Here is an 18019-nt window from a genome sequence, read left to right as displayed (position 1 = left end):
AAGAAAAACAACACTGAATGAGTGGATGGAATGAGACAGAAACAGTTTCCACTGCAAGAAGCATTCGAGAACTCCCTTCGCTCTGCCTTCCTGCACATGTTTTGTTTCAAGCTGGGTTTGGTTTCTTTCTCGGCTATGACGTTTCTCACCTCACGCTGTCAGGAAACCAACAGCCCACCTGCCATATAAGGTCCACTTTGAAGGTCCTCTTTGATCAGATATCTGCCTCAGCTTCTGAGCCTAAGCCTCCTGCATCGTCCAGCCCTCTCTGTGCCTCCTCTTGGCAAAGCCCTGCCTCCCTAACTGGCAAGGGAATGGTGACCAGTTCGGGGAAACTGGATCATTGGGCTTCTTAACAGCACCATGAATTCAGGGTTCCTTTTCTGGACCCTTGCCCTCAGTTTGCAGTTGACCAATGGTAAGGATACAAAAGAGGATGTTGTGCTGAAGGATGTTTGGATGGGCTAATCATTGGAGGCTTTGCTTCAGGATTTGCAGTAAAGTCCCTGTGAGGTAACTTGAAGGCCTCCTCCATTTTGACTCCATACTTTTAAGCCACAGATACCATACCTTTCCAAACCCTCCCTGTCATCCTCAGAGCAAAGCCATGTAATACGTTAGGCTGAGAGATTTTAGTTATACTTGTAGACTTGTCCATTCTTTGTTTGGGTCCCTGTTCTTCCTGCAGCCAGAAACATCGCCGGTGTGCCCGGAGAAGAATATAAGGTGTGGGCTAAGGAGGGGAGCCAAGCTATACTCCCCTGCATCCTGAGTCCTCAAAAACTGAAGAGCACCTGGAGGCAGCTGTACAAGGGATTGGTGGTTCGCTGGGTGTGGCACGGAGACAGGTAAGCCGGGAAGGACCATTTCTGTGGAGCAGGAGGGGGGCATTTATTGTTTCCCTGCTTTGCCAATTCCTTCCATTTCCCATATATTTCCTGCATTCCACGTTCCACCTCCTGTCCCCCTGTCTTCTCTAGCCTCTTTCTCAGCTAGCAGGACACTCATCCAGCACATTTCCCCCTGTTGTTGTCTCCAGCTCCCATAAGAGACGTCGCCTGGTGTTAAAGATGGAGCCCAGTGGGCTCAAGAAAATGGGCCTTTTCACAAAGCACCGAACAACAGTCTGGGATCCTGGCTTTCTCCGGGGGAATTTCTCACTCCAGATTGACCCACTGTTGAAAGAAGATGCAGGAATCTATGAAGCGCTGGTGAAATATGGGAGAAATCTTTGGCGCTGCAAGGTGAAGCTGGGGGTAGTGACAGGTACGTGGATTTCCTAGCTATCAGGGGTATACCGTAGAACATGGTTCTACTGAGTAGGAAGAGATAGAAGACCCCCCCCCCAAAGAATTAAGAGTATTCTTCTTTTAAAGAGTTCAGCTGCACTGCTCAGCCATGGGCAATTCTAAAGTTGAATATATTTAAACAAAGTCATCCTTGGAAATAAAAACCAAATCCCTCCCCCTATTTATCAGAAGCAACAGCATCCAAGTGGGGTTAGGGACAGAGATTACCTACAAAGGCAAGGGATGAAATCCATGGGGCTAATCTAGATAGCACAGGGGTACGTGTTGTTTTATTCACATGTGAGTCACATTCCCAAAGAAACCGGTGTGGAGTGAGCCGCAGGTTCTGTCCTAAATCCACCTACAAAAAAGCCGTTGATTCACTGGGGCTGCTCTAATTGGTAGTAGCATTTGGAATTTAGCCTCTATTTCTTCTAAAAATGAAATCCTGCCCCCTCCTATCTTGCCACCATCCACTGCTTCAAACGTGTCCGATATCAGAGTTAATTGAGGGGGGGAGGGAGAAATAATTCAATAAATTTAATGGCGGGAGAGAAGTAGCATGAAACGGAGATTGCTTTGTTCCCCTCAACCACCATTGCAGTATAATGGAAAAACGAGGGGGCTCCTCCACCTCCTATTTGCCCCTTATGAACAAGGCAGCCACAGACATAAAGTCAAAGATTGTAACTGTGCCATTAAACCTAATCTGGCTGTTTGAGTGGATGAATCGTTGAGATATAGTGCATAATTCTTCATTTCAATATATTTTATTTTTTTGACAGTGGCAGCTAGCCCTCCTGGTCCCTTGGTTGAGTCTGAAGCCGTCAAGTTAAGCTGTAGCTCCACCCATCCAGAAAAGCCCACAAAGATACGCTGGTTTCATGCTGATGTCCTCGTGCACCCTGTGACGGGTCGGTTCATCCCTCTTGACCACTCTCTGTCTATCTCCCGGTTGGTGAGCAGTGACTCTGGCCCGTGGGTCTGTGACCTCAGCTTTGCCAGTGGGGAGAGAATATATGCCACGCACAACTTGCAAGTCATAGGTGAGATCAGACTCCACTTTATCTTTCATGTGGCCTCCAAACACAGATTGCTCTTGGGAGGAAATGTCATGAATCAAAAACAGGCTTCCTTCTCTTGATCTTCTAGAAGATGGGCCAAAAGATATATATCCTCTCCAAATGCTTGCTAACTGCTCTGTCCTTTGTAGGAACCACACCACCTAACGCTGTGCACCTTTTCTTTTCTTTTTTGGCCCCCTCCCCAGGATTTGCTGAGACAATGGTTTCTGTAGTCTATACAGCAGCAGGATCTGATGCTCACCTGCCCTGTGCCCTGAATTACAATCCTACGGACTACGGCATTTCAAAAGTGGCTTTCCATTGGAGCTACATGGCAAGAGAGGAAATCAGGGCAATGCCCATCCCCAGTCATGGACGCAATAGACATTTCAGCCTCCATCTCCCTGCGGTGGGCCTTGAGGACGCAGGCCAGTACCTTTGTGAGATAACCCTCCAAGACACCACCACCATCACTAAGAATGTCACACTGGCCGTAATGAGAGGTGAGAAGGGCATTTCTGGCAACAGATGGGAACATATACTTCATATTGCAAAGAGATGTTATTAAGGATTCAGGAATTATAGCCCTTCATCCCCACCTCTCTAGTTAGAGAGTTTGGCTGTTCAGCATGTACTTCTAGCGAAGCAGCAGCATATCGCAAGCAGATATTTAGTTCACTAAGAATTGGAATGGGTGAAGGAAAAAGAGTGAAAAAAAACAGGTTACTGGAGCAGGGAGAATGCAGGTCATCTGGGGAGCCATACAAAACATTTAACAAAAATTTGAAATGCTATTAAATTTACTGTTAATTTAAAAAAATCAACAACAGATTGATGTTCTATGGCCATCTATCTGGTATTAAGCCCCACAGAATGCAGTAGGGCCTTTTTGTTCTGAGAAAACATATAATCTGCTACCTGTGAGTAACACACCCAATGCCATGAGCTAATCACTGGCATCTTATATATTTTCCCTGTGGTTCTTCCATCTCTTCTCACTGCAGAGGTTGAACTTGCCAGCTTTCTCTTCAAGCAGGCTTCCCCACAGTGACTGGCTGTTTCAATGCATTGTTGGGCCTTATTGTTTTGAATGTGTTTTGATGCTGGTTTTGTTTTGTGTGTGGCATTTGTTTGATCATTTAAAAAATCTTTGTATACTTATTGTTTTTAGCTTTTAAATATTGTCTTTTAATGATGTAAGCCACCTTGGGTCCTTTTTAAGGAGAAAGGTGGAGTAAAATAGTTTAAACAAACAAAGAAACAACACATATGCAAAAGGAATGTAATCAGTTCAGGTACAGATGATTTTAGCTGTACCATTCCATTTTTGTGAAATGGCAGGGGTTTGATCTAGGCAACAATGTGTGGGAAATGTGAATCTAGCACAAGTCAACCACAGACATTTGTTATAACTTTTGCATTGGGTGCCATATTACAGCTCTGTTTTTGTGTTTTTTAAATCTATCATTTATCTTTTTTTAAAAATCTATTATTTATCTTTAGCAGCAAAATCATGGAGCTGGACAGGGGACAGATTGTATTTGTCTTCAGTGTGGGAGGGATTGTCACTCTCAAATTGGCCTTCTCAGCCACACTAGATGCTGTTCCAAGTCCTCTATTCAGAGCATGTTGCCATAGTCTCTCGAAACTGAAGGATGCCTAACCTAATCTGTCTTTAACAAAACACTCTTCTGGAGTACAAATAAGTACAAAGGTGCAATCATCATCATCATCTTAGAACTACACAATGTCAGTTAAACACATACAAACACAAATTTAGCATCATCATATTACTGTGTGCCGCAGCACTGTGACCCTATAGCAGAAAAACTATTACTGCATTGTGATAAAATAGTGCTGATCTGCTAAGAAAGTGCTGGCATAGTACTTTAACACCATAATACTATAATATTAATTTTTTCTTTATAGTATTACAAATGATGATGATGTTGTTGTTGTTGTTGTTGTTGTTGTTGTTGTTGTTACTACTACTACTACTACTACTACTACTACTACTACTACTACTACTACTACTACTACTACTACTACGTTATAGTGCTATTACACCGTGATGCAATAATGCCATTTTTTGAAGTTAACATTTTAGTAACTTCTAGACAGTTTTTTTAAAATTCAGAAATTAACATTATAGCATTATTAATGCTAGTGCATTAACAATCTTTCCTTAAAAACAGGAACAGTCTTCCAGAAAAGTGTTTTACCAATATTTGAAATATGGATTTAAAATGATTTAAAGAGAGAGAGAGAGATTATAAAACAACATCCGCTGCAAAGGTTATAGTGCATGTGTGCTGTGCTTCAAACTGTGATGCTGCTGCTGCTGCAACTGTGTCACACCCACTTGTGTCATCAGAATGTGGTAGGATGATGTACACGTACCTAATCTGCAGTATTCCTAACTGTATGGAAAGTCATTTGCAATTCCACTTGAAGTTTACAGGGTAGCACTAAGAACCCCAGTGATTCACCACCCATCTGGAGGAAGCCTTGGTGTGAAAAGAAACAAAAAGAAAATGTTAAGTTTGTCGTTAACTAGCAATAGCTTTTCTTTTTTAATCAAGGTTGACTCATACTTCCTTTCAAATGACGAAAATGCACATATCCCAAAGTATTAATACTGTGAAAATAATTGTCTAAATTATGTCACTGTCTACTCAAACGTTAGGTCCCAGTGGCTGGAATCCTGTTGCGTAGTTACACAAAAGGTGTAACTTTTATTGGGAAATAGTTACAAGTTTAAAAATCTCCATAGACATCTATTGAATACTGAGTTGCTAAACTCAGCATGCAGCAGATTATGTCAACAGAGATTGTTTATAGCAATTTCTCTGATGTTGTCTCCCTGTTAAAAGTCACACGTTTTGCATAACTGTGCAACAGGATTTCAGCCACTGAGTTCATGCTTCCGGATAAGGGTATACAACTGTAGTCTTAATAAACTTTAATGTTAATTACATTAAAGGCAGAGGACTCGTTAGCTTAAAACGAATTGACAATCCTCGTTGTGAAAAAGAAAAGAGGTAAACGAGTGAGGCCAGAAATAGCCTTATCTTTGGTAAGAAACTTGGGGGAGACAAGTGAGAGATGATGAATCTTTGTAGGAACGTTTTTCACTTCTGTTTCATTCAGTCACTACAAACGCTGAAGCGGCAGTAGTCACGGAGGGATCGCACTTGCTGCTCACCTGCAACCTCAGCTACCACACAGGGAATGAGCATTTCCAATGGAGGCAACTGGGTTTCGGCTCGTGGCCTGCAGCTGCTTCCAGCCCTGCTGAAGTCTCCAGCTGGGAACCAACTCTGGAATTCCCTGCAGTGTCACTCAACGATGGAGGCACCTGGGAATGCAGTGTCTATGGCCCAGATGGACAGCTGGCATCCATACAGTATCATCTGGAAATCGCAGGTATTACCGGTACAGTATTTATTTCTTTATTCTCCTCTGCTTTTCTGTCGTGGCAGCTTACAGTAAAGTATTTAAAATACCATAAAATAACTAATATTCAGAATAAGCCAAAACTAGGAAATCCATTTAAAAAATCATGCAGAAAAAATAATAGCAACAAAGAGAAAAACAGACCAGCAGGAACTTGGACAAATAGAAGGCTGGCATCAGAAAGCTATCAGGGTGGACACCAGGCATGTTTTTCTGTGCAAAATATCCCTACGCCACAGCATTGCCAGTCCTTTTCTTTATGGCCAGATAGAGTACTTAAGAGGATGAAGAAACTCTGAGACAACCCTCAGAAGGTGATGGTGATCTCAAAATACAGGCAGGCATAAAGTGAGAGACGTGATTATGTTGATATGCCCCACCCAAGTCAAGCAGGCCAACACCAGCACCTTGATCTGGGTGGTGATAAAACTGAATGTATTACAATCAATAAATTATCAATTCAGGTAGACATTTGCTAATGGACAGGAGAAACGTAATTCCATTTTTAAAGTAAAAGTAAATTACTTAAGTTTGCATTTCTACATTAATGTTCCTCCAGTATTAAGTTAGTTAATAGTAGAGCTAATTCCCAGCCTGACCTTCTCCACAAGGTTGTTCTTCAGGTAAAGTGAGAGGCAAGGGGAGTGGGGAGAGCCACATATACTGCCTCACTCTCACTAGGGCAAGGGTGAGACACAAATATCTATCAAAAATTGCTTTTTTGTTTTGTTTTGTGTTTCTTGTTGATATACTTGAACAGACCAACATGGCCACAAGTTCGAAAACATAAAAATATAGTACTAAATAAGAATTCACCCAGATTCCAATCAAGTAACATATGTAGATGCCTCTCTAAAAATTGGGATTTGAGGATTAATCATGAATGGGATGTTTCACCTTCACTTGGGTAAAGCTTTTAAGTGTAGCAAGGCAGTGTAAATTTAAAGGTGAATTTAATTTTTGAAAACACCCCCTTTTCCATGTAATTAAATGAAATATTGTGAGGTTATTCATGATCAGCCATGTGTATTAACTATTTCCCTCTAACTATCCCATCTCTGGACTTGAGTCTGAAAATGGGCCAGAATCCAGTGTTTGTCAAAGAACAGGCATGAACTGATCACATCACAACATCTACTCCTAGGCAGCAGCCTCACAACCAGATTCTGAATGAAATATAGTTCCCAACCCATCTTTAAAGACAGCCCTGCATCTAATGTGTTGCAGTAGTCCACTCTGGGGGTCATCCAAATTATAGATCAGTGTTTGGAATACGTCTGTACAGAGAAGGACACCACTGGCAGGTAAACAAGCTTCTACACCAGTGGTTCCCAACCTTGAGTCCTCAGATGTTCTTGGACTACAACTCCCAGAAGTCTTCACCACTAGTTGTGCTGGCCAGGATTTCTGGGAGTTAGTCCAGGAATATCTGGGGAGCCAAGGATGGGAACCACTGCTCTTCACTGTGGGAGACAATTGCATCACCCGCATAAGAGGGACGTCTTTTACGGTTCAAGAAACAGGACCAAGAGCTCTGTGTCTCTCTCCTGGGAGAGCTATCAGTAAGGACAAGGAAGGCTGTTTCTGAGCTCAAACCCCTTTTAAAATCCAATTGAAATGGATCCACTGAATATTTTAGCCCTAATTCAGCTATTACTCATCATGCTGCAGCCAACATGGAAACAGGGAACTGCCTAGCCCCATGTCCCCCCCCCCCATTTTAAAACTCATGTGGAAAGGAGCCTGAACAGGAGGAGGTTTCTGCTCATGAGGAGACCCATCATCCCTGTTTTGCTAACAACGGGGGAACAAGTCTAGGTGTCCCCTGCTGCATGTTGGTGCCACTTGAAGCTTATCACCTACCCTGGGCTTTTCTCACATCTTTTCCAGTGCTTTGATCCTAAACAGAGGCTGGAATCGATGCACAGGCATAAGCCCCATAGAATTCAGTGGGACTTCTTTTGGGGGAGACATAGGGATGGACCTATGATGTGCAAATGGACAACAACACCCACATCTTTGTTTCATGGCTCGATCGAGGCATCTCTTTCGAGCACACCCATCAGAGGCGGAAAGGCAAGGGTCCTTCTTCACCACAATGACATCCTTTATATCTGCTGTAAAAGCCATCGCTGGCTAGAAAACAAGAGTGTCATTCCATAGCGGTGTGTGTGTTGTGATATAGTCATCGTCGTCCTTGATATTCACATTTACAATACTTTTGCTTCCGGTAAGCAGGCTTTTTTTTCATTTAGAAGAGGTAGCTGGAAAGAAAAATTAGCATGTATACACTGGAGAGCTGTGGTCGTTTCATGTTACCTTCAGTTTTCCTTAGGTTCTCTTCTGTCCCTGCATCTGGTGTGGCCTTCCTCTGAACAGCCATGTTGTTGCTGAGCCTTTCTGGCCCATTTTCTCCTGGACAAGTTGTGTAATCCACGTTTTGTGTTGCAGGTACCCAGACATCCAGTTCACAGCCTGTAAATGCTAAGGTCATTCCTGGACTTATTCTTGCCTTCATCGTTCTGGTAGCCCTTGTTTTGGCTTTGACCCTCTTGAGAAAAAGGGTGAGTCGTTCTGTCTGTCTGCTGGCTTTTTGTCTCTACATGTTTCACATAGTTTGCTCTTGTTCAGAACAAGAAAGTGACTGCAAGAGGAACTTGGGGGCGTGGAAGCTGGTTCTGTGTTCTGTCTTCATTGCAGATGCTCCACCACAGTGCATGGATATCTTAGGGAAAGGCGAGCAATGTGCCCAATGTCACAGACAGGGCAAGCCATGGAACCTTGTTCCCCATAATCACCTGATGCGCATGATGCCCTTCATGCAGTCCATGCATAGACACGGGGAGGGCTTTTCCCACCCAGAACTGTGGGTAGAATATAGCAAAATGTTTGTGCGCTCACACACAGACACACAGACACAGACACACACACACACACACACACACATACACACTTGTCAAGAGGATAGAAAATCATTTGCAGTCCTCCAGAAGACCATTAACTAGAAAGTACTAAACACTTCCTTTGGAAGCAACCCATTATTCTGTTTCCAACTCTGAAGAAAGAGATGAGCAGGAAAATCTGAGTGAAGTGGGCTTGCTTAATGATTATCATTTTCTCCTGCAAGGCCATGTTATAAGCTGATAAACTATGTGCATTAGAATAATGAACAAGTTGTAACTCCAGTCCCTATTTCCTCTTCTCTCCCCCTCTTCCTTTTCTTCTTCCTCCTCTCCTCCTCCTCTTCCTCCTTCCTCTTTTTAGAGAGCCTCCCCAAATTTCCCAGCTCTGGACAGGATGGTACCTACTTTGCGAGAGAAAGGAGTGAAATCTGGAGACCAAGAAGAGAAGGTCCTGAAGATAGAGTATTGATGAGAAAGAAGGAAGGAGATCATTTACGTAGCTGACAGCTACTGAGGTTGGCCAGATGGGTTTGTGAAGTTTAGAGTTACTGTATGTGGGCATACTCAAATATTTGGTAAACTCAGTGGTTCTTAAATGTGAAGGTCGGTCCTCCTGAGCTGTATGAGGCAGCTGCAAGGAGACAGGATTCTCCAGCATGCCTCCCTGTATTACCAGCCAAGAAAAGAAGGACACTTTCGCCATCTTCCCAGCCTGATCTGGAAAGAGTTGTTGGTTGGTGTTGTTTTTTTATTTTTGTTTTTTTCCTGTTTTCTGTTTCCTTTGAGGGATTTGTTTTGTTTAGAGAAAGTTAGAAGTGTCTTACTCTGTTTCCCACTTCTTCTTAATGCCACTATTGGGTCCATGTCCTAATCCATGGATCTTGGCATAAAAAAGCAGGTTATATGCATGTAACAGCATGCAAGGCTATATCTCATGTGCTGTGACACAGAGAGTTGATGTTGGGTAGTGGAGCAGTGAGCCGGTGGCCACAGGGCTGAAGCTTTCTGATTAACAGAGTGTGTGACATCATCAACCCCTCTCCTTTGCGCTGCTTCCTTGTTCCTTCTGAGCTTAGTAGTAATTTCAGGAAAGAAATTAATTGATTTCCCCAGGAACAGGATGTTGTTGCAAGTTATCCTTGTTGCAATTCAAAGTATTTGAAGGTGGTTTCATTTTGAATAAGCCACTAGTTCTACCAAAGTTCCACTCCACATTTGTTGACATGGACCAAGCCAGCTGCCTCCAATTTTGGATTTTCCTTGTGGTGAAAGGTGGCCATGGAGACTGCCATGATGAGCGCCTACGCATCACACATAGGTTCTAGGTTAGGATGCAGAGAGACAAAAGGTTAAGATGGTACAGGTTTGGGAGCTCCAAAAATTTGAGGAACATCTAGTGAACATCTAACTTTGGTCAGATGCTAAAAGTTCAAGGACAACACAAGAGGTTCCTGTGGGCATCACAGGCGGAGAAGACCTTGGCTGTGAATTTTTTGTGCTTCTGCTTCCCTTTCTGTAAACCAGACTTTGTTTGTAAAAGTATTTCCTACCTTCCTGGCATATTTAAGAGTGTCACACAAGACCAAAATATGGCTATCAGTGCCTAGAAAGACCAGAAGTCTCTGCACTGCAAATATTTTACAACATTTCCCTTTTGCTTTTTCCTCCTGACTACGCAGCATTTTCATTACCACAATGATTTGAAGCTGTATTCATGGAAATAACTGTACCAGAGAGCACTTGTAACTTTAAAGCATGTTTCATTCTCAGAAAACTATAAAGAAACAATCCAACAAGTCTTTGGCTTCTGAATTTTATGACTATTGGTAGGCAGGCTTACTTTTCACTCATATTTCTAGTTTATGTTTTCCTTTTCCTTTTATCTCCTTGATGCTCATGGTCAATAAGAGCTCGTCTTCTTAGGAGAGAAAAGGGATGATTGAATGGCCATAGAGAAATAATGCCTATACACTTTGACTCTAAATATTGCAAAACAGGTATGAATTACTGCAGGTAGTCACATACTCCTGAATATGATCACCATATCCGACATACTGCATCATTACAAGTACACTAGAGAACTCAACACCTGGCCAGTGGTTTTGGGCAGGTAGGCAACATCAACACTACAGACTGAAACAATGTGCATGGCAAAACGACTCTTGGAATATATATCTGTGAAGATTCTCAGTCATCCAGGTGAGGTTATCTGGAAGTTGAGTCATGGCAACTGGACTTCGTTCTTATTAGGTTGAAACATTTCATTTGACTACTCATCCAAGCAGCTTCTTCAGTCTGGGGAGAGTTGGCAGGGAGACCCCTGAAATATCCTTCCGTTGGTTTCACTTCCCCCTGGTCTGAATAGGCTCATTAGATGGATAAATGAGCAAAGTGTGCTGCTTATATACCGCCCCATAGCGCTTCAAGCACTCTCTGGGCGGTTTACAAGTTAATTATGCAGGCTACACATTGCCGCCCCCTGTGAGCTGGGTAGCATAAGCATCCTTCAGTCTTGAGAGACTATGGTAACATGCTCTGAATCAAGGAGTGTCCTCTCCAGAGCATGAAGCCTGGGTAAAGTAATGTGGAGGATAGGCTGTTACCCAAGCAGCAGATCCCCCCTCTCCGCGTCGCTGAAATGGTCCAATGGAAAGGCAAGAGCCAATACAACTGGTTCCAGCAACGTTGCAGGAGTTGGCAGAATGACACAAACTGCCTCTGGGACTCCAGCTCCAGATCTTGCCTCGAGGTTTACTCCTGAAGCCTTTTCCATGAGTGGATATAGCCACAAGGCAGTGGAGGTTTGAAATCGGAGTTTTATAGAAGGCTGAGTCAACCTTGAGCCAGCTACCTGGGATTGAACCCCAGGTCGTGAGCACAGTTTTAGCTGCAGTACAGCACTTTAACCACTGCTCTACGAGGCTCTTATAATGGGGGGAGGTGAGGGATAATCCCACTTCTGCAGTCCTTCTCCATCCATTGTCATGAGTCATTAACAGTCATTAATCTTTCTTGTGTGTATCCCTAATCCTTCTTGAAGGGGATGAAAGGGCAGCTTGATAAATAGGAGACAGATTGTATCTAAGGCCTCCACCCCTGTTGAGTGAGGATTTTCTACATGGATGTGTATGGCCTCCCTGAGACTTGAAATAATTTTTTTATGAATGTGTTTTAGGTGAGTATTTCTTTCTTAGAAGACATTAGTACCCCATCCTGTTGGTAAAATACTGTATGGGCTTGAATGGTAACTTAGTTAGGACTCACCACAAGGTAGAAATTGATTTAAAGCTAGACTCCATTAATGAGGGAGCAGGGGTACGTGTTCATGAAACTGATCTGCTTGTTTACCATACAGCAATGAAATTGCACACAATTGCATTCTCAGCTCCATTGCTTAAAGTGGAAAGAGGGAGAAAGAACTGTTGCAATATATTTTTTTTAAAAGGATCAGTCACAATATTCCATGAATTTGTACCTATCATGCTGAACTGCTCACATGAAGGTACTGTTAGGCAGTCCAAGACTGGAAGAGGGAAAATCATAACTAATTTAAGCATCTGAATGTCACCACACAAGCTTCTCTCACCTCCAGGATTTTGCAAATTATATTAACGTATAGGTGTCAAGTAGCCTTTGAATACACTATGTGTTGCTGCTATGTGCCATTGAGTAGCACCCAATTTATAGCAATCATAACAGGGTTTTCACAGTATGTGAGATATCTGTAGAGTGGTTTTACCAGCACCACACACCTCAAATGAGTTTCAGCGGCCAAGCCAGGATTCAAACACAGGTCTCTAAAGTCCTAGTCCAGTGGTGTCGAACTGTGGCCCTCCAGATGTTCTTGGACTTCAACTCCCAGAAGCCTTCACCACCACCTCTGCTGGCCAGGATTTCTGGGAGTTGAAGGCCAAGAACATCTGGAGGGCCACAGTTCGACACCACTGTCCTAGTCCATCATTTTACCCACAATATCCCTGGAATTTCACCTCTACTATGAACTCTACAGATAGCATCAGGCCTTGCTCACACTGATAAACTAACAGAACAAGCTTTTGCTTAACTGACATAATATTTTGCATCATGTTCAAGTGAGTCCCTGGGCAGTAATCTAACTGGATTGCTATTGTTTCTGGCAGAAAAAGTCCATGGCCAAAATCCTATAGCCTTATGTGACTGTATAAAGTCAATTGTGCAAGCAATTCTCCATCTTGTAACTTGGCTGTTCCTTGCCCATGACTGAGCAATTAACCATGCACCCAGTTGCATGCTTGGCTGTGAGCTGGACACTGAACAAAAGGGAAAAACCAGCCATGCAATTGCCCTGATGTATGCTGATTTCCACAGCAAGATTTGTTGGTCCATATAATAATAATAATCTTAGAACTGCTGAGCTGCAAGGGATCATCGTGTCCAGCCCCTGTCAAAGAGGCACCGGGGGGGGGGGAATGAACTCCCAACCTCTGGCTCCTCAGCCAGAGACCTTCTTGGTTACTAGTGTGTTTGCACTTGCTGCATTGCCTTCTCTGCCATCACCACTGACCAAGCCCATTCATACACCAACAGTCTCAATGGAAGCTGGTATAGTCTTTTCTTCCATTGGTTGGCTTCCTCCAACCTGGTTGCATGCAGGAAAGCAGAAATAGATTTTTAGGCAATACATCTTTATTCACCCTACCTTAAAAATCCAAAAGTGTAGGTTTGTGTCAGGTACAAATTAATGTGTCAGAATCTAATATATTTTATGCTGGACACTCCTCCAAAATTTAACAACTACTGGGCACATCCTCCAGAGGTGGACTTCTTTATGACCTCTTTAACCAGGTGAAGTTCCACCTGTGCATGCGTTGGCAATTATGTTCTTTTCCACTAGCAGGTGCCAACTACATACCCCTTCTTCACCACATAAAACGTATTTATCAAGGATTAATTCATCAAAACTCTTTCCCCACATAGCCTATAACTACCCACACACAAATGTGGAGATGTAGAAGGTTTATGAACTCATAATAACAAAAAGGAGAATATTATGAGGTACTGTGTAATAAATGACAACCTTTCAGACTTTGCTAAGAGTTTGCCTCTGGATTTGGGGACATTTGCTTGCTTGCTTGCTTGCTTGCTTGCTTGCTCGCTCGCTCGCTTGCTCAAGGAGCTGTTTTACTATAAAACAGCTCCTAGTCAGCCAGAAATTCTGTGGAAGCAACGAGTCAAAACCCCTGGTTTGCATCCATGATCCTTGAACTGTGTTCCTGACTCTGGATTCTGACCCTGGACTACACTGTGTATTTGACTCTGGATTCTGACCTTGGACTGCATTCTGTGAGTTGGTTTATGGACACTGGCTTTGCATTCTTGTTATTCCTGACCCTGGACTGGTTTATAGGACTTTGGCTGTTGTAACCCCCAGGAACGTGGCATTTGACTCTAATCTGCTAAATAGGATAGCCAAATAGCATTTCATATACCTGGGGGCAGGAATGTTTCAGGAGTAGGATCATACTTCCGCACTATTAGGGAGCAGGGCGGGTAGGTGGGACTCGTCAGCCATGTAAGGCAGCCCATCTAGGAGAAGGAAAACTCTGATTTCAAACCTCCACTGCCTTGTGGCTATATCCACTGATAGAAAAGGCTTCAGGAGATAACCTCGAGGTGAAATCCAGAGCCGGAGTCCCGTAGACAGTTCGTGTTGTTCTGCCAACTCCTGCGATGTCACTGGAACCAGTTGTATTGGCTCTTGCCTCTCCATTGGACTATTGCAGTGATGTGGAGAGGGGGGATTTGCTGCTTGGTTAACAGCCTATCCTCCATATTATTCTACCCACGCTTCATGCTCTGGAGAGGACACTCCAGCTTTGCATACAGTGTTGAAATAACACAGGAACTAGCAGTTACTGGTTATAAGTCTTGCTCGATTGACGTAGAGCACTGGTTCTTAACCTTGGGTTACTCAGGAGTTTTGGACTGCAACTCCCAGAAGCCTTCACCACCAACTGTGCTGGCTGGGGTTTCTGGGAGTTGCAGTTCAAAAACATCCGAGTAACAAAGGTTAAGAACCACTGACGTAGAGCATGATGCCAGGGGCTACTTCTGATGGTGGGAGAGCCGAAAAACAGATCAATAACCCTGCACCATGCAACAATCAGAAGAAAACATCTACCCTAAAGTTGGGCACCTGGAATGTTCGGATAATGACCCCTGGCTTTTCTGACAACCTGCAGGAGATAGATGATGTGCGCAAGACAGCTATCATCGACATCAAACTGAGTAGACTGCGGATGGACATTGCTGCCCTGCAAGAAATGAGATTGCCAGACATGGGATCTGTCAAAGAAAAAAACTTCTCATTCTTCTGGCAGGGAAAACCATTGAATGAGACCAGGGAATATGGTGTTGGCTTTGCGGTCAGAAATACTCTGCTGAGATCCATTGTTCCACCTACTGTGGGGAGTGAAAGAATCCTGTCTCTGCAGCTCCACTCATCAGCGGGACTGGTCACCCTCATCAGTGCATATGCACCAACACTGTCATCCACAACAGAAGTCAAAGACAAATTCCATGACAGTGCAGTTCAGTTTTTCATAGCATAGTCCATTCCTGGACCTCAGTGTCTTCAATGACAGGAAATGAGCAAACCCAGTTTTCAGTTTTTTACTCTGGAAAATTAAGAAGCCTCCATCTCATTTCATAGTTTGGCTTTGAAGAGAGACAGTTGCCAGAAATTTTACAACTCCTTTCAGTAATCCCTTAAAAGAAGATGCAACTAGCTTTTTGTTTTCAATGCTGGCTGGGTGAAGAGCTACTGTTTTTTCATATTAGGGAAAACGTCTTATGTTAGTTGTTTTTGCTAGGCTTTTGATTCCAAGAGACTCTTTCACATTTTAATATTAATTAGACTTAATCAAATGTATTTCAGATTTTTAAAAACTATTTTAATGGTGGAGAGACTTTCAACTGGAACCTTTCAACATAGTGACTAATTTCTACTTGTTGTTTGAGGGTTTTTCCAGATATATAGAACACAGATACTCAAATAAATAGAGAAATTACTTCAGCATGATTCCTGTGTTTTTCTCCTTAGAATTGAGGTAGAACATTTCTGCAAGGATTCCCAGAAAAATTAGATAGATGGGAGGTGGGGGTGTACAGATGGACAGATGGACCAACCGCCTACGCAACCGATAGGTGGATGGATATTAGAGGGCAATAAAATTATGTGAGTTTCCATGTGGGAAAACCCTTCCTTGAGGAAGAGCCTGTGGCTTTTCTACAGGAATCTCTCCTGGCCTCCAGGGTCCATGCGGGGTCTGCGCTCGAGTATGATCTGGGGAAGAGGTGCTGTGTTAGGACCTCTGAGCTCCCACAAAAGGGACGGTGAAATCAAAAAAAGGCACCGACTTTCCCTGCGTTGTGGTCTTTTCCAGAGAACTTTGCCTTCTCACGATGGGCCTAAAGTAGGACACCTCCAGTTTTATCACGTTTGTCTCCAGAGATCATTTAGGCTTGATTTGATCAAGGACCCACTTGTTTGTCTTTTAGAAAACCCACTGAAATGAATGAAAGGTGCTTGGTCTAGCCAGCGGAATCCCCATTTGGAGAAGGGCTAATCATAGCTTTAATCTGCCAGTTCTGGCTGGTAAAAGATGGCTGATTTTTAGGCATGGGAAGCCATTCGTAAATTCATTGTCCTCGCCCCCACCCCTACCATTAAGATGCCACAGATTGTCCTTGTTTCCCATCCTAAAACATTGCAAGAGAGCTACTTTGCCCCACAATATTTCACAAACCAGCACTTCTTTCTTAAATAGACCTTCAAGGATGCTTGTTCCTTACCATCTGCGGAAGATCAAGCAGACACCAAATATGTTCCATATACATGACTGGCAATGCTTTTCTTTTGCGCCTGAAAAGTTGAGAACGAGGCACAGCTCGCCTTCCAAGACTTTGGGGCCACATGGGCTAGAAACCTGGCTATATGTTCAAATGAAGGCTGAGATAGTTGTGTTGTTTGAAAATAGGAACAATCCTTCCTTATTACAAGCTCCTGCTTGTTTGCAGACCCACAAACCTGGCCCCTAGAAAAAGGTTCAGGTCCAAGTGCTGTTCTCTTCTGCAGCTGGAAGATGCTCTCAAAGCAGCCTTTTCAATCTGGTAGCCTTCGAGGACTACAACTCCCATTCTCCCCAGTAGCATGACCCATGTGGGAAAGGCTGCTCTAGCATGACCCTGGAGAGTTGCAGCCTGCCAGAGCATCTAACCCTGGGCACAGGAACCAATGGTGATGCGATGTGATCCAACAGGGTCCAATTTTGCCACTGACAACATGGAGTCCTGTTTCATTTGGCCCATCACCTGGAATTACACCTTTGGGGCCAGGGGGCAAGCTGGTACCCAGGCTAGCTTAACAGTCCCCAGGGCAGAGGGCAGGAACCTGGGCACCTAGCCTGGCATGAAAAGCTCAGCAGTGGTAGCGCAGTCCCTGAATGGCCCCAGCTTTCTTGAATTTCAGGTGGTTATTCTGCCCACCTCCAATCAGCCACTACATCTGGGCAGGAGTCCACTGTGCCTGCTGTGGAAAGAGATACACAACCATTGGCTGTCTCCCTGGATGAAGAGGGTGCCTGTTGCACCTCCCGGCGATGGCTAGTTCAGCTGGACTGCCGGCTACTGGGCTGCTCCCTCACTGCCTCCTTCTGCAGAGAAGCTGCAGATGGATGGGAAGCACCGCTCCCTTTCTACAAACTGTGGTCAGGACAAGGGAAGCTGGATTAATTTTACGCCGTGGCCCTGCCTAGAGCTCAGCGGATTTCAGAAGACGAGGAGTAAAGGTGCTCCTCCGGAAACGAACCACCCTTTATGGAGGCACATGCCAGGGCAGAGTCCTAGTGGGGTGCACACCTGCAGCTTTTAATTTATATACATATATGTGTTTACAAATAAGTTATTTTTAGCATAAAAGCTGCATACTTCAGTGTCTTGCATCAAAATGACAGATAAGGCCAGACAAAATACTTGAGATGTCTTGTAGAAAATATTATGGTAGAAGACAGTGTGTATGATTTGTGGCAGCCCATCAGTTTTGGTTTCTCAGCTACCTTGTGGGTGAAGGACAGAATATACAGGATATGCAACTCAAAGTCTATTTGTATTTGCCCTCTGGCGCAATCATTTACTGATTGTCTAAGTGGGGTTTTGAAATTGGCATAATAAGTATTTTGTCATTCCTAATCTGTTTGAGCCTCATGGCACCGTCCCTGAATGGCCCCAGCCTTCTCGAATTATAGGTGGTTATTCTACACTGAGTGGA

The 18019-nt window shown here is 43.7% G+C and overlaps 1 protein-coding gene across 1 annotated transcript; it reads left to right on the top strand.

Annotated features, from left to right (window-relative positions):
- Positions 1 to 231: 231 nt before the first annotated feature.
- On the top strand, positions 232 to 10508 carry LAG3 (lymphocyte activating 3). Its single transcript, XM_020804201.3, has 8 exons — positions 232 to 418; positions 689 to 848; positions 1040 to 1266; positions 2075 to 2335; positions 2560 to 2856; positions 5504 to 5779; positions 8261 to 8373; positions 9074 to 10508. Exons 1-8 carry the CDS (start codon positions 364 to 366, stop codon positions 9179 to 9181), a joined length of 1497 nt encoding a protein of 498 aa, XP_020659860.3. The 5' UTR covers positions 232 to 363; the 3' UTR covers positions 9182 to 10508.
- The last annotated feature ends 7511 nt before the right edge of the window (positions 10509 to 18019 follow it).

This window comes from Pogona vitticeps, chromosome 2 (assembly GCF_051106095.1).
Source record: "Pogona vitticeps strain Pit_001003342236 chromosome 2, PviZW2.1, whole genome shotgun sequence".
NCBI classification, from domain to species: domain Eukaryota; kingdom Metazoa; phylum Chordata; class Lepidosauria; order Squamata; family Agamidae; genus Pogona; species Pogona vitticeps.
This window is presented reverse-complemented; position numbering and strand designations above follow the sequence as displayed.